The sequence below is a fragment of the Nycticebus coucang genome, chromosome 4 (assembly GCF_027406575.1).
Source record: "Nycticebus coucang isolate mNycCou1 chromosome 4, mNycCou1.pri, whole genome shotgun sequence".
NCBI classification, from domain to species: Eukaryota; Metazoa; Chordata; class Mammalia; order Primates; family Lorisidae; genus Nycticebus; species Nycticebus coucang.
In genome coordinates, this window is record NC_069783.1 from 134,816,391 (window position 1) to 134,833,657 (window position 17,267).

Genomic DNA, 17,267 nt, shown 5'->3' on the forward strand with positions numbered 1-17,267 from the left:
GTCTTGTGCCTGACACAGCAGGTGCCTAAAACGTGTGTGCTGAGCTGCTGACTGAGGTCTTCTTTACCTCTGCATGTCACGCCGTCTGCTCTCGTGAATCGGCTCAGTCTGAAGAGTGAGGCCAGCGCTGCTCCCTCTGCGTCCTGCCCTTGGGTGGGTTATCCTAGGCCTGTGTGTTTGTCTCAGACCCCATCAGTAGAGAGCATGTGATTACAACAATAATCTTGCCCCAGGGACTTTACAAGAATGTTTTGAGGGCCCACAAAGTTACCTCCACGGAAGTCCTATTTACCACACATTTTTTTTTTTTTTTTTCAGATAGAGCCTCAAGCTATCGCCCTGGGTAGAGTGCCATGGTGTCACAGCTCTACCTGTTGGGGTCAAGCGATCTTCCTGCCTCAGTTTTATTTTCTATTTTTAGTACAGACGGGGTCTCGCTTTTCCCCAGGCTGGTCTCGAACTCGTGAGCTCAGCAATCCACCTGCCTTGGCCTCCCAGAGTGGTAGGTTTACAGGCGTGAGCCAGCACGGCTGGCCTGTTTTTTGTTGTTGTTGTTGTTCATTTTTTGAGGCAGAGTCTCACTTTGTCATTCCCTGTCATTCCATGGCATCTCTTGGGCTCAAGTGATTCTCTTGCCTAAGCTTCCCAAGTAGCTGGGACTACAGGCGCTGGCCACACACCCCACTGTTTTTAGAGACAAGGTCTCGCTCTGGCTCAGGCTGATCTCGAACCTGTGAGCTGAGGCAATCCACCCACCTCGGCTTCCCAGAGTGCTGGGATTACAGGTTTGAGCCACCTCACCCGGCTGACCACACATTAGTTATGGGGTGTCCCAGGCTCCCCACCCAGGCCCTGGCAGGCACATCACTCCTAGCTGCCCTTCCCTCAGGCACCAGCCACTATCTGCATCACAGTCATTTTGCAAGGGCACAGCAGCAAGCTCTACAAGCTAAGAGAGCAACTTGCAGGCCCCAGTCTGAGAACGGACAAGCTCTCTGAGGCTGAGATGATCAACCCTTAGCAAAAAAGGAAACATAACCAGGTGTCACTGGGCCCCAGAAGCCACTGCCCCTTAGTAGATGGGATTCAATGGGCCAGAGCAGGGACGCCCGAGTCTAAGCAAATTAAAACCTCAGAGGTGGTTTCACATCCCATCTTCAACCCACCAACACCCACAGGGCCTGAGACACTGACAGACCCACATGGGCTCAGATGCATCATCATCACATCAAATACTGCTGAAGCCACACAGCCCACAGGACGCCACAGCAGGACACACTGTGCTTGCTTTAAGGATCCCATCATCCTGAAGAAGGAAGCCAGACAGACACAGGATTAACAGGAAATAGCTGCAAACACAGCGTTAAAGAAGGCAGCTATACGGTTAGGTTTAAAAGACACCTCGAGTTACTAAGGTTTGTTTTTTTTTTGGTTGTTTTTCAAAAGACAAGGCCTTTGGAGACAAATCCATGAATAAAGACAAGAGAAAAATTTCCATGGAGCCCGTGCCTGGCACATAGGAGATGCTCAACAAATACCCCTGAATGATCAGACAGGGAGGAGAGGTGGTGGCCTGGTAAAAAAAAAAAAAGGGAGGCATAAACCAGGGTAAAGAGAAAAGAGATGGGAAAAGTTGTGTTAATAATAATTTTTAAGGCTCAGTGCCTGTAGCTCAGCGGCTAGGGCGCCAGCCACACACACCGGAGCTGGCAGGTTCGAACCCAGCCTGGGCCTGCCAAACAACAATGGCAAATACAACCAAAAAATAAAAAAATATCCAGGCGTTGTGGCGGGTGCCTGCAGTCCCAGTTACTTGGGAGGCTGAGGCAAGAGAATCGCTTAAGCCCAAGAGTTTGAGGTTGCTGTGAGCCATGACGTCATGGCACTCTACTGAGGGCAACATGGTGAAAATCTGTCTTAAATAATAAATAAAATAATAATTTTTCATAGCCTGGTATTGTGGCTGGCACCTATAGTCCCAGCTACCTGGGAGGCGGAGGCAAGTGAATCGCTTATCCCCAAGAGTTTGCTGTAAGCTGTGACACCACAGCACTCTACTGAGGGTGACATAATAAGACTCTATCTCAAAAAATAATAATAATAATAATAATGGTAACAATAATTTTTAAGTATAAAGAAAAAAATGAAAGAATCAAAACAAAGAGCTTCAGCAGGGACCCAGTCTAACCCCTGACTTTTTGGATGAGGACAGTGACATGTCAGTGAAGCATTTGACACCTGGCTTGGCTTCAGTGTCAGCAAAAGATTGCCCTGGGACATTTCAAAACTGTGGGTGTGTAAGCCAAGGAGATAGAGCCGTCACTAACAGGTGTTTTCCTAAAGAGAAGACACCTGTTAAGGATCAGAGATGGGGCATTCAGAATTAGAGTGCTGCTCCAAGGAATTTCAAAAACCTACTTGAGACTGGGCTTAGTGGCTCACACCTATAATCCCAGCACTCTGGGAGGCCCAGGACGGAAGATTGCTTGAGGTCAGGAGAAAGAGGGCAACTCTGTCTCTACTACAAAATAGAAAAACAAGCTGGGTGTTGTGGCCAGCATCTGTAGTCTCATCGACTTGGGAGGCTGAGGCAGGAGGATCACCTGAATCCAGAAGTTGGAGGCTATAGTGAGCTCTGAAGATACCACTGCACTCCAGCCCAGGTGACAGAGTGAGACTCTGTCTCAGGAAACAAACAGGCAAACAAACAAACCCTACTTGAGTGAAATAAGCCAAAGAAAGACAAATACTATATGATTTCATCTATATGAAATACTATTCACGGAGACAAAAAGTTGAATGGTGGCGGCTCCCAGGGCTGGGAGTGAGGGGCAATGGGGAGTGTAGGATAGGTGCCGAGGTTTGGTTTGGGGAAGAAGAAGGTAAAAGCTGTAGAAATCAACAGTGATATGATGGGTGCACCACCATGTGACGTAGTTAATGCCACACTGAACTGCACACCTAAAAAAGAATAAAATGGCAAAATTTTCTACTCTACAGGGTGGCTGTAAAGTTCGTGTGCAATTTGAAAGGCAGGCAAACAAACTACACCCAAACTTCATGGCCACCTAGTATATATAGTATTTTACCACAATAAAAATGACTGCCTATAACATGTTATGTCGATAACGTATTTTAATTAAAATAACTACATTTTTCAAAGGGAAAAAAACCCTCTTTGAACCACAACAGCTGCATTCCAGTCAGGGTCAAGAACTCCTCGGGGGTTCAGTTCATTTAATCCACCACCACCCCGAGCCTTGATCCAAAAAGCAGCAGTCTCAGCCAAAATCCAGACCTATTGTTTGGCAACCTGAGAAGGCTTCTAAAATGCCCATTCATCCACTCTGGATGGGGAACCCTCTCAACCCCAGGGCAGACCCGCAGGCCGGGACATCTCAAGCTGCTGTTACCTCCTCCCAGAAGGGTGAGAACTTACAACTTAACTGCAGTCCCATACACAGGCCCTCCTGGCCGCAGGACTCCAGACTAAGGAAAGGAAGTGACTATTAAGGCCAGAAGCAGATACCACAATCCCATTATTCGGCACCTACCCAGAAGAAAAAAATCATTTTATTATAAGGACATTTGCACTAGACTGTTTACAGCAGCTCAATTCACAATTGCCAAGATGTGGAAACAACCTAAATGTCCACTGACCCAGGAAGGGACCAACAAACTGTGATGTGTATATATGCCATGGAATACTATTCAGCCATAAAAAGACAGAGACTTTACATCTTTTGTATTAACCTGAATGGAGCTGAAACACATTCTTCTCAGTAAAGTATCACAAGAACAGAAAAGCGGGTGGCGCCTGTGGCTCAGTGGGTAGGGCGCCAGCCCCATATACCGAGGGTGGCAGGTTCAAACCCGGCCACGGCCAAACTGCAGCAAAAAAAAAAAAAAAAAAAAAAAATAGCCAGGCGTTGTGGCAGGTGCCTGTAGTCCCGGCTACTTGGGAGGCTGAGGCAAGAGAGTCGTCTAAGCCTGGGAGTTGGAGGTTGCTGTGAGCTGAGATGCCACAGCACTCTACCGAGGGCGATAAAGTGAGACTCTGTCTCTACAAAAAAAAATTAAATTAAATTAAAAAAAAAAACAGAAAAGCAAGTATCCAATGTACTCAATCCTCAAATGAAGCCAGTAGATGATCTAATGACACACACCCACATAAGGGAAAAACTCAAGTCAATTTCGGGGGAAGAAGAAAGAAGGGGGTGAGAGGGGAGGAGGGAGGGGGAGGGGTGTGCTCCTACCTAATGGGAACAATGTAAGGGTATATGGCACGCCTCCTGAGTGTAGACAGGACACAGAGGACTCTGTGTAACAAATGCAAACCCTGTAACCTAGTTGTTTATACCCTCACATTAATCTGAAAAAAAAAAAAAAAAAGAAGCCAGAAGAAAAAAGGCGGCATAGGGAAGGGATGTCCCTCTACTGGACCCACTCAAATCACTAGCACTCCCACCCAGCTTTCTTTCCTTTTTTTTTTTTTTTTTTTTTTGAGACAGAGTCTCACTATGTCGCCCTGGGTAGAGTGCCCTGGCATTACAGCTCACAACCACCTCAAACTCTTGGGCTTAAGCAATTCTCTTGCCTCAGCCTCCCAAGCAACAGGGACTATAGGCACCCGCCACAACGCCCAGCTGTTTTTAGAGACGAAGTCTTGCTCTGGCTCAGGCTGGTCTCAGACTCATGAGCTCAGGCCATCTACCCACCTCGGCCTCCCAAAGGCTAGGATTACAGGCGGGAGCGATCCCAGCAGGCCTCAGGTCCTTCTTTAGTGAAATGTTTCGGGATGCTTCCTTCTGTTCCCCAAACTAGACAACCTCCCTGAGCTGGGGAAGCCTCGTAGAATGTGATCTAGACTCTGCTGCCATCCCACTGGTGACGTCAGCGGTCTCGGGCCCCACCCAGATCTGCCCACTCTGCCTCTGTTCCCGCAGAGGTGCCTGTGTTCATTATAGAGGCAGCCACAGGGCTCTGGTCTATAGAGATGACTGAGGAGCTGACGCTGGCCCTGGGTGACCTTTCACTGCCCAGTTACTCACTCAAACTGGCTGCCAGTCCAGTCCGTCACCCAAGGGGAAAACAAAGCAATGGTCATTCTGGCGCCAACACACCGCCAGACTCCAAAGGGCAAATTAAGCTGCTTAATAAAATGCGAAAACACAGGGCATGAAGCAACAGAAGATGTGAAGGTCACATCTCACAGCTGATGCTGGAGAAGGACAGAGGGGCACACAGGGCCACACATCTGGACTGAGAATTCCTCAAACCGCCAACACAAAGGCCGGGCACAATGGCTCACGCCTGTGATCCTAGCACTCTAGAAGGCTGAAGCAGGAGGAGCCCGTGAGCTCAGGAGTTCCAGACCAGCCTGAACAAGTGCAAGACCCTGTCTCTTTAAAACACAAAGAAACGACAAATGTTTGAGGTGAGAAATATGCTAAAATATCCCACTTTGATCATTATATGTTATACGTATGTATCTAAATATCATACTGTTACCTCCACAAATACACATGATTATTATGGGTGCCAACTAAAAATAATAATAGAAGGAGGAGAAATGTCTGGTGCATTGCCTGACCCCCAAGCCAAGTACAGGACAAATGTATAGGAGAGCCCCCCACCCCTCACCAAACAGCCTATCATCAGAGAATATGGGAGTGAGGCTTCCCTATGCTACAGTTTCACCCAAGTCAGCTCAGATCAGAACTGCCTAGCCAACCGGAGAACTGTGAGAAATAATAAATAGCTGTTGTCTGAAGCCTCTTGAAAAAAAGAGAGAGAGACAGAGAAAGGATCTTGGGTTGTCTAGCTTTCTCCCCCCCAAAAAGGCTCACGGAGGTCCTATGAAAGGAAAATTAAAATACAGGGATAAAATTGGGAGGAGTTGACAAGTCACTTCCCAGAGACCAGCACAATTTTCCAGTCCTGACCCCATGAGCCTTGAAAAGGAAAAGGAGGAAGGGACCTTCCTGTATATGCTGTGTGTGGGGCTTGGAGCCAGGCTCCGTGGGAGACCTGGAAGTGAACCAGAGATTCCTGCCTTCAAAAAGCACACTGTCCAGGCTACCACTGGCAGGAAGTTTGAAGACATGAGTACGGGGAAATTAACCAACCACAAAGAGACAAATCCTGTAGGATTCCACTTAGGTGAATACCCAGAGGAATCAAAAACTCAGAGACAGAAAGAAGAATGGTGGCTGTCAAGGGCTCGGAAGTTACTGTTTAATGAGTTCAGCTGGGGAAGATGAAAAAGTTTTAGAGAGGGATGAGGATGATGGCTGCACAACTCTGTGAATGTTTAAATATGGTTAAAATGGGGCGCCGGCCCCATATACCGAGGGTGGCAGGTTCAAACCCGGCCCCAGCTGAACTGCAACAAAAAAATAGCCGGGTGTTGTGGCGGGTGCCTATAGCACAGTGGTTACAGTGCTGGCCACGTACACCCAGGCTGGCGGGTCCGAACCCAGCCTGGGTCAGCTAAACAATGACAACTGCAACAGCAACAACAAAAAAAAATAGCTGGGCATTGTGGCAGGTGCCTGTAGTCCCAGCTACTTGGGAGGCTGAGGCAAGAGAATCACCTAAGACCAGGAACTGGAGGTTGCTGTGAGCTGGGGGATGCCATAGCACTCTACGGAGGGCAATAAAGTGAGACTCTGTCTCTAACAAAAAAAAAAAAAAAAAAAAGGTTAAAATGGGAAATCATATGTGTAAAAAAAAAAAAATACAATTCAGAATCACAGGGAAGATGGGGGTGCCCCCAAGCCTTTGCTGATACTGCTCCTCAGGGCGGAAGGCTCACCCCAATTTCTGACTTTGGACTTATGCTGGTTGATCAAGGGTCTTTCTTGTCCAGTCCTGATGCTTCCAGAAGCCCCCCAGGTTTCACTCCCCTCTGAACATGAATACACGCATCCCTCCCATTAACTTATAAGCTCCCAAGAGGCAAGGACCACACTTTCCTTTCAAGGGGCCCACACGATCCAAAGAGAAGGGCTTGCACATACCAGGGCTCATAGCCAAATGTCTTACCCCATAGGCAAGCCCTGGGTGCAAGGAGCTGGAAGGATCCCTGGACGGTGCAGGGAAGAGAGCTTGCACAACCACCACATTCCAAAAAGAATGGCTCTATATTCACACAGGGCCTGGGAATCCCAGCTGTCACATCATAGTTTTGTCTCCACTTTGTCAGCAGGCAGCCCGTGAAAGACCGTGCATCAGGCACCCACACCTAGCACAGAGCAGCATATGATGGTTTTACCTCCTTTCCTTCAATATCAGGGGCCCTCAACTCAGAAACAGGACAGCTCACTCATGACACGGATTAACTATGAAGTGATTGGAGCCAGGCTGCCAGGTCTGCCACTGCAAAGCGTTAGGCTGACTTCCACCCCCTCACTCCAGCGGGATTTTCCTCACTGTTCCTTTTCGGCCTAGCAGGCTCCACAGCCATCTAAAGAACATCAGTAAATAGTTGGACAGAGACAGATGGCTGAGCCGGCGCAGGAACCCTCTTTTCCTGCCAGCCACACATGGTCAAACATCAGAGGAGATGGCTGGGCAGAGTGTAAAGGCTCCCAGGGCTAAAACCACTAGGAGCTTAAAAACCTAACAGGATCCAAACTGGGGAATTGTACAATGGTGAGCCAGAATGTCAACTATGGACTTGAAGTGATAATGATGGGTCAAAGCAGGTTCATGAGCTCTAACAAACGCACCTCTCTGGTGGCTGTGCGGTTGTCAATTTTGCTGTGAACCTGTAAGTGCCCTTGAAACATTATGCCTTTATAAAAAAACTGAGGGGAAAAATGTAATCTCTTTTAAATGATGTTTAAATAACCTTAATCCTCAAGTGTCTTAGGGAAAAGACAAAACCTATTAGGAAAGAGAACATGGAACCTTCGGGATATTCAGTGAAGGATCCAGAAAGTCCTGCAATTGGGTCCAAGGGGTAAAATTAACCCCTCAGTGAGCTCCCGAGAACCTGTGTGACTCCTGAGAACCTGTGTGACTCCAGGCTCCAGGCCACCTTTCCTTCTAATTCAGTGGTTCTCAACCTGTGGGTCGCTACTCCTTTGGGGGTCAAACAACCCTTTCACAGGGGTCGCCTAAAACCATCACAAATACATCACCGGTACAAATACAGGTGTATGAAAATAATTTTGTGGCTGGGAGTCACCACAACATGAGGAACTGTATTAAAGGGTCTCAGCATTAGGAAGGTTGAGAACCACGGTTCCTATTTTCACCTGCTGACTTGCATTGGGGTCTGATGAAGTGGTGGGCAGCATGGCCACATCTATGGGGGAAAGGCCGGGCCCCAACTTTCTGGAAACCCAGAATTCCCACCAGCAAGAGAATACCATTTCAGATCGCAGGTCTCCACAAAAACCTCTCATTTTATTCTTTATTAACAACATTCTCTCACACCATGGGGCTGAGGGGTCAGTTCAAGCTGGCCCACAGTTGGCCGGACAAGGCTGGTGCCCAGAAACCACAAGGCAGTACTCCAGCCCCCCAAATGAGCTGATGTACCAGCAAAGCAGGCTGCTGAACATGACAACCATCCCCGCCCACTAGGGACTTAGGGAATGAGGCTGCAGGTCTGAGCCCAGCCAACCCCAGCTACAAACTGGAAGTACCTAATACAAACAGGACAGAGTGCTGGTCGCTAAAAGGCAGCTCCACACAGCCAAAAACAGCCCCACTTGTTTCAAGAGGATTCTGACAAACAGAGCACATCCAACTTCATCAGCAGAAAAAGAAAAATCAATGGAGCAGAAAACCAGATCAGCCCAACAGGGGCCGGGACTCCAAGGGATTCCCAACGGCCTCACACACCCCAGCCTGCCCACCCTTTTCTTACCCCAAACACAAATGGTGCCTGCACTCCAGACAGACAAATGCTGTCTGTATGCAACCGAGGTTTAATCCTAGGGCCAGGGCCTGATCATGGATTGGGAGCCCCAAATAAGCACCTGTGGGTGATCATTTTGAAGCACACTGGAGACTCAGCAAACAGGGCTGGGTTAACATGTATGGAGGAACCTGTGGGTGAGTAAGTGATGGGGAGAGAGGACTCCCATCAAAGAAAGCCAAGGAGAATCACAATGGGTGTGGCTCTGCTTCAGCTCTGGATAAAATCTTTACCCCCCTGAAGCTCCGGGTACCACTGAGTCAGAACTGCCTGTCACCTCACTTCCTTCTAATTTCTATTTTCACCTGTGATGACTTGCTTTCTGGGCTGGCAGCTAGCAAGAGAGCCTGACCCTTCCATGACCTAGAAGCAGCTAGCGAGGACAGGAATTGTTGGGTGGTGGGGGACTGCCCAGGATACCAATCAGGATCTCCTAAAAGCAACCAATCCCAGCAGCAGAGATGACTCCAGCTTTACACCATCCTCACTGCTTACAGGGCAGGGAGATTACCACCCAGGGCATTCTACCTAACTCACAGGCTGTACCTGCAAGAAGCAGACGCCCTCCTCGGACTAAAGGAACAAGCCATTTCCCATCTTCCCCCTCCAACCCAATGCCATTCCAAGTACTGAGAATCTGCATTCAGGAGGGAAGAGTGCTGAAGTTCCATCAGGCGCAGACCAGCACTTGAACAAAAATCACTCCCCAAAGTACCACCCACTCCTCTCTCCACCACTTCCCCTTTCGCGCCCCCACCCCCATGTGGTTTTCTGCCCTGGTACAGGTGCGCCCGTACATGGCGGCCCGAGTACCCACCTGCCTCTCCATGGAAGGCGACGTCTCCATCGCTGGGCCAGATCTGCCCGGTCTTGCGGACGCCCACGATGGTGGCCTCCGACACGACAATCTGGCAGTGCCGGTGTCGCTTGTGGCACTGCGGCGTCGGGGGGCTGCTGCTGTCAAAGGACTGCTGCGAGTTCTGCGAGGGTGAGCGGCTCTTGTCCCGGAACATGCGGTAGGTGGTGGGGCTGGGAGACACGCGGCTGGACTGGCCGGAGGAGAAGTCCTCCTCGCTGGACGTGAGGTTCTCGTTGGAGCTGCAGTCCGGGGTGTAGCCGCCTCCGCAGTCCTCAAAGCTCCGGGGAGAGTAGGACCTGCGCGGCCAGGTGAGGCGCTTCTCCTGCTCCGAGGTGCTCTGGCTGCGCAGGAGGGGGCCCTTGCCCTCCCCATCCCCCATCAGGCCCCCGACGTAGATGCTCTGGTAGGGCTGGTACTCCAGGGGCGGCCAAGGGGGTCTGCCTCCGCCATTGGCGTTGATCAGGTTGTCCTTCAGGAAGCGAGGGTTCAACTCGGCGTCCTCGTAGTCCCCGTCGACGCCGCAACCGCTCTCCGAGGCGCGCCCCCGGTACGCGGGCCTGGGCGTGTCCCCCGCGCCCTGCCCGGGGCCCTGCTGGGACTTCTTGCGCTCCAGCTGCATGGCCTGGGTGCCCAGGGAGCTGATCCGGTCCGACACCTCTTTGTCGTTGACCTTCACCAGGCCGCGCTCGTGGTGAAACTCCACGTTGACGTAGAAGGGCTTGTCGGCGTCCGTCGCCGCGGGCTGGCCGTGGCCCTTGCGGATCCTCTCGAAGTTGGACCTGAGCGCCGCCACGCTGGTGGGGGGCCCCCTGTCGTCCCGGTCCGCTGACGCGGCGGCCCCGGGCCTGCGGGCTGCGCCGGGCCTGGCCTTGCCCGGGGAGCCCTCTCCGTCGGGCCGGGCCTCCGGCTCTTCGGCGGGCGGCGGGTCCGCTCCGTCCGCGGGCGCGGGCTGCGGGCGCGGCAGGGGCGCGCGGGGCTCGGCGGCGCCGTCGGGGGGCTGCGCCGCGCGCCGGAAGCCCCAGCGCTGCCGGTCGTAGCTCTTCCTCTCCTTGGCCAGCAGCGTCTGCAGGTAGATCATGCGGAAGCGCTCCTGGTTCACCTCCTGCTCCAGGCGCCGGATGGAGGCCTTGCAGCGCTCCAGCTCCTGCTCGATGTCCCCCACCGAGCGCAGCTCCATGCGCGGCGGCTCCGAGTCCGGGAACTGCGCCTTCCACGCCTCCGCGAAGCCCACGGGGTCCACCATGGCGGGGCCGGCCTCACCTGCGCGCTCAGCGGCGGCGCGGCGGCCTCGCCAGGCCCGGCCCCGGGTGCCCGGCGGCCCCCATGGCCCGGCGCAGCGGTGGCGGCAGCGGCGGCGGCGGCAGCGAACAATGCCCGCCCCCTCCCGGGCGGCAGGTGAGGCGGCGCGGGGCGGGGCGGGGCGCGCGCAGGGGGCGGGGCGCGCAGGGGGAAGGGCGCGGGGCTGCGCGCGCCGCTATTGTGTGCGGTCTCCGCGGCGCGGGGCGGCGCTGTCCCAGGCTCGGGGCCGCAGCGCTACCCCGCGGCGGCGGCCCGCGCTCCGTTCCTCTCGCTCCCGCGACGCCCCCCCCAGCCCCGCGGCCGCCGCCTCCCCCGGCGCTACGGTCGGCCCGACCTCTCTCGCAGCGCTGCCGCCCGGCCCGCACTCCGCGCCGCAGGAAGGGGTGGGCCGGGGGGCGGTGGCCGCGGCGCGACTGGCGGAGCCGGCGGGCCTCTTAAAGGGGCCGCGCCGCGGGAACCGCGAGGGCGCCGCGGAGGCCGCTCCCCCACCGACCTGCTGCCTTCTCTCCATCCCTGCGCGCTTGGGGAAACTGAGGCCCCGACGGCGGCGACACCGACTCTCCAACTTGCAGCCCAGGAATCCACCATATAAAATAAAATCGTCTCCTCTGGTACAGAGAGACCTTCCCAGGCCAGAGGTCCTGGCAACAGGAACACCTGGCTCCTTATTTCTGTCAGAGGTGGGCACGCCAGGGGCCGGGACCCGGCAGGTTGGATCACCAACGCCAGCAGCCTCTGTGTCCAACAGACCTTTGGTGATATGGATTGGATCCCTGGTTGGATGATGAAGCAACCACCGCCTCAAGGGATTGTCGTAGAGACACGACATGCTGGATAACAAATAGGAATTTCTCCCCAGGTCACCCTACACCCACCCCTGCCTACCTGCGTCCTGAGCTGTGTGTTTATCCCCTGGCCTCTCGTAAGCTCAGAAACCAGCGTAGCTTTTCCAGGGACTGCCCAAGTCAGAACTTACCGGGTTAGTCTCCCTCTAAGGGAATCACCAGCCTTCACCCTGACCCACAGGACTGAGTGGGAGACTTGGACACCCCCAGTGACAGGGAGTGAAATAATTGGTCATTCTCTAGGGACATCCAGAGATCTGAGACACATGGGAGACAGCACTGTGTAGGGAGCCCCAAAGGGCAAAAATTGAAAATACCCAAACCAGCCTGCTGAGTGAAGGGGAAGAACGGAAACAGGATTTGGCAATAGAACTGGGCTTGAGTCTCCTGACTACCTTTCTTTCTCTGCCTTGGTTTCCTGGGAATTAAAATGAGAATAGGACCATCCACCTCCCAGGCCTGTTGTCCCTGCGTGGATGTAAAAGGTTCATTTCCTGCCCTCAATTCCAGTGCCGCCCAGAGCACAGGCTTTTTTACACAGCCTAAAGGAACAGATCCCAGGGCTAGGCTTGGAATCAGTCTGTGACCTGTGATGGGACTCACTATGTTGTCCAGTCTGGTCTCAAGTGACCCTCCTGTCTCAGCCTCCTGAAGTTCTGGGATTACAGGCATGAGCCACTGCTCCTGGTCGGTTTTTATTTTGTAATATAGCAGCTTTATTGAGATATAATTCAAAAGCCACGCAGTTCACCAATTTCAAGTTTGTGAGCCTCGGTTCTGTCCTCCTCTGTAAAATGTGAGTGCCATGTTTAAAATGGCACACACAGAACACAGTCCAATAAGGTGGCCTGTTAATGTTAGCATCCTAGGAGAAGGTGCGTGCTGCTGAAACGCTGAGGCCTGGCTTCTAGGCAGGGTGGCCTCTGCACAGCTCACTGCTGCCCTCTGCAGGCCTTTCCCACCTGCTGCCACTTTGTCTTGGAGCAAGCAATCCTCTTCCCTGCCAGGGCAGGCTGTAAAATGCCCATTTTGCAGAGGAGGATACTGAGATGAGGATACTGACTTTGGGGCAGTGGGGCAGAAAGCACTGTGATTCTGAGCAGAGCTCTCATCCTCAGTGGCCTGTTCTTTAAAGTGGGTATAATAAATCCTGACTTCACAGGGTCATGGTTAGTATTAGCTGCCTTCTCCCAGTGACCTGCTGAGGTCCCCTAGTGAGTGGTCCAGGCAAAGCAAAAACCCAGGCTTCCAGAACCCCCATTTGCTGGCCATTAGCAGAAAGAATCCTAAAAACACAAACTGTTTTATTCCCTTGCTGACCAGGCCTCTTAGTTTTCAGGGGGATTTGGGGACTCATCGGGGCTCACAGTACCACCAAATGCCTGGGAAAGAAAGGGGCATACTCTGGAGGGGTGGTTCATCTGTCAGTGAGAAGTCACTTTCTCTGGTTCATAGAGTCCAGCTCAGCCACACTTTAAATATTTTATACTATACACAAGCAAAGTCACTTCAGAAACTCTGAAGTTGTTTGGTTTGAGTTTACAGGCTCTGTTCTCTTGTCATAACAAATGGCTGGTTGTTGGGTGCAAGGACATGTCCAGACAATGGCTTTTTCTCCCTTGGGGCATCCTCTTCTGGTCCCAAGGACGTTACTCCATCCTTAGGACTCCTCAGAAAGGGCTCCCACCCTAAGCCTCTGGCCCATTCCTGCAGAGCTGTCTTATCATCTACCCCACTCCCAGAGGAGCAAGAAGAGTCGCAAGGTCCACAGACATACATTGAACTCTGTAATCCTACATTTGGTGTCTGTCTTAGCTAGATCTAAACTCTGCAAGGACACAGACCTATTTGTCTCATTCCTGCATGTCCCCCAAGTGCTACAAGGTGCAAGGGCACCGGAGCAAACCCGTGTGTGGCCTGGAGGGCGTACAGCCCAAGGAGGGAGACACAGGTGGGGGAAGGGAATGATAAGGCAGTCAGAGCCAGGCCACAGCAGAGGTGTGTGTGCCGTGCTGCGGATGAGGGGGGTGCTGCAGTGACACTTAAGCTGGTTCTGAGGATAAGAAACAGACAGGGCGGCGCCTGTGGCTCAGTCGGTAGGGCTCCGGCCCCATATACCGAGGGTGGTGGGTTCAAACCCGGCCCCGGCCAAACTGCAACCAAAAAATAGCCAGGCGTTGTGGCGGGTGCCTGTAGTCCCAGCTACTCGGGAGGCTGAGGCAAGAGAATCGCTTAAGCCCAGGAGTTGGAGGTTGCTGTGAGCCGTGTGAGGCCACGGCACTCTACCGAGGGCCATAAAGTGAGACTCTGTCTCTACAAAAAAAAGAAACAGTGAGACAGGCTCAGCGTCTGTAGCTCAGAAGATAGGGCACCAGCCATATACACCAGAGCTGGCAGGTTCGAACCCAGCCCAGGCCTGCCAAACAACGACGACAACTGAACCAAAAAAAATAGCTGGGCGTTGTGGTGGGCGCCTATATTCCCAACTACTTAGGAGGCTGAGGCAAGACAATCGTTTAAACCCAAGAGTTTGAGGTTGCTGTGAGCTGTGATGACAGCACTCTACCCAGGGGGACAGCTTAAGACTGTCTCAGAAAAAGAAAAGGGGCAGCGCCTGTGGCTCAAAGGAGTAGGGCACTGGCCCCATATGCCAGAGGTGGCTGGTTCAAACCCAGCCCCGGCCAAAAACTGCAAAAAAAAAAGGAACAAAAAAGGAAAGAAACAGGGAGACTAAAGGACAAGGAGACTTCAAGGTTGTAGGAGTGTTTGAAGGACAGTGTGTGTGCTTGGAAGTGAGATCAGAGGTGAGGCAGGGCCCTGTAGCCCTGTAAGAAGCTTGGGTTTTATTCTTAATGCATGGGAAAGCCCAAGCCTACACGATCAGATAGAACTTTCCAGCATGATGGGTGTGTTCTGTAATGTGCACAACCACCCCTGCAGCCATGAGCTGCCCCATGGGATCACCCAGCACCTAAGATGTGGCTAGGGCAACTGAAGAAATGAATTTAAATTTAAATAGCCATGCTGGCTGCTGGGTGGGGCTGTGTGGGAGGCAGTGGGAGCCTGCTGGGCTCTGGGGAGGTGGAGATGAGAGGCAGGAGCAAGGGAAGAGCTGGGGGCTGTGGCAGCTGTCCAGGTAGCAGGTGTTGGTGACCCAGAGTTGAGTAGAAGCTAGGTGCCTGAAAGAAAGGGTTGAGTTCCAGGACCATTCTGGAAGTAGAGCTGTGGGGCTTACAGATGGAGAGGGTGTCGAGAACGAGGGAGGGCCAGCTACAGGGCTGACCATGGGTTGCGGACTGCCCTGGATGAGGAGGTGTGCCCACGCGAGGCTGCAGGTACCTAGGGCTCACCCAGAAGCAATCAGACCACACACAGAAACTGAAGTGTCGCCAGTGAATAGCTGTTCATAGCCACAGGGCAGGAGATTCTTCCCTGCCTGTAAGAGGATGGTAGAGAAAGGGCAGAGGCTGGACTAAGAGGGAAGTAGCAGCAGAGAGACAGAGAAGGGACTGGCCAGGGAGGTGACAGGGATCCAGGAGTCTGAGGGGACTTAGTGAGGAGGGCAGAGCCCTGAGCTGACACTGCTGTGCCCGCAGATGGAAGGACACTGGGTGCTTCTGGCATCAGATGGGTGGCCCCAGAGTTTCACTGTGGAGGCGGGAGGCAGTACGGTCCTGAGGCTGCCCCGGGTTCAGCAGGTGGAGGGGGTTCACCAAGGGCTCCACGGCTATCTCCAAGCAGTGGGTGGCATTTATTTTCTTGATCGTTATGCTTTTCTTAATTCTCTATAATGAAAATGTCTATCTTACAATTTAGAACAACCAATAGCTGTTATTTTTGTTTTTATTTTTTACAGCTTTGTGGAGGTATAATTCAAGTGTACATATTTAAAGGGTGCAATTTGATGAGTTTTAGCATCTGTACACACTTAGTTTTGTTTTCTTTTTTTGTTTTGAGACAGAGTCTTACTTTGTTGCCCCTGGTAGAGTGCAGTGGGGTCATAGCTCACAGCAACCTCAGACTCCTGGGTTCAAGTGATTCTCTTGCCTCAGTCTCCCGAGTAACCGGGACTACAGACACCCACCACAACTCTCGGCTATTTTTAGAGATGGGTCTTGCTGTAGCTCAGGCTGGTCTTGAACTTGTGAGCTCAAGTGATCCGCCTGCCTCAGCCTCCCAGAGTGCTGGGATTACAGGCATGAGCCTGTATACACTTTGAAACCATTACTACAATTAGGTAATAAACATTTCCATCTCCCCCAATAGATGCTAATCTTTTAAAATCTTGAACCTAAAATAGGACAGGCAAGTGGGATTTATCTGGATGATGTTCCCCCTCAATTTTCCTCATTTTCTGAGTATGGTTCTAAGGGTCTATACATTTATTTAAAAACTGAAACAATGGGAGGCGCCTGTGGCTCAAAGGAGTTGAGTGCCGGCCCCATATACCGGAGGTGGCGGGTTCTAACCCAGCCCCGGCCAAAAAAACAAAAAACCGAAACAACACATACACACACCCGTTCAGCAACAGCCCAGGTGACTCCTAAAGGCCAGGCCACGTTCCAGTAAACCTTCCCCAAGGCAGCCCTTTCCCCATATAGGCAGGAGGGGCTGGGATCCAACAGCCCCCTCTGCTGGAGAGAACCTGATGCCTCAAAACCCTGGACATGGGAATGAACACCCCCAACAGGTGACAGGATAAATAGAAAGTTGTATATCCTGTCTTGGCGCCGGTAGCACAATGGTTACAGCACCAGCCACATACACCAAGGCTGGCGGGTTTGAACCTGGCTGGGGCCAACTGCAACAACAAAAAAATAGCCGGGCGTTGTGGCAGGCGCCTGTAGTCCCAGCTACTGGGAGGCTGAGGCAAGAGAATCGCTTAAGCCCAGGAGTTTGAGGTTGCTGTGACCTGTGACGCCACCGTAGTCTACCGAGGGCAACATAGTGAGACTCTGTCTCAAAAAAAGAAAAAAAGAAAGGACGAAAGTTGTACATGTCATCAACATTCATCCAAACCCATGGAATGTAAGCTATGGACTTTGGGTGATGATGAGTCAATGTAGGTTCATCCACTATCACAAATGTCTCCCCCGGTGTCCCCTGACACTGAGCCCCAGTAGCTATTGCTTAAATAGACTTGGGGCTCAGTGCCTGTAGCATAGTGGTTACGGTGCCAGCCACATATACCAAGGCTGGCAGTTTTGAACCAGCCCAGCCCAGCTAAAAACAACAATGACAGCGGCAACAAAAAATAGCCGGGTGTTGTGGTAGCCTCCCAGCTACTTGGGAGGCTGAGGCAAGAGAATCGCTTAAGTCCAAGAGTTTGAGG

The 17,267-nt window shown here is 52.3% G+C and overlaps 1 protein-coding gene across 1 annotated transcript in view; it reads right to left on the reverse strand.

Annotated features, from left to right (window-relative positions):
• BCR (BCR activator of RhoGEF and GTPase) overlaps nt 1-11,460 on the reverse strand; it is a 143,036-nt gene extending 131,576 nt beyond the window's left edge. The window contains exon 1 of the mRNA XM_053589816.1: nt 9,750-11,460. Coding sequence (XP_053445791.1) covers nt 9,750-11,034 — 1,285 coding nt within the window. The 5' untranslated portion in view covers nt 11,035-11,460. The remainder of the gene's footprint in view (nt 1-9,749) is intronic.
• Between the last annotated feature and the right edge of the window lie 5,807 nt (nt 11,461-17,267).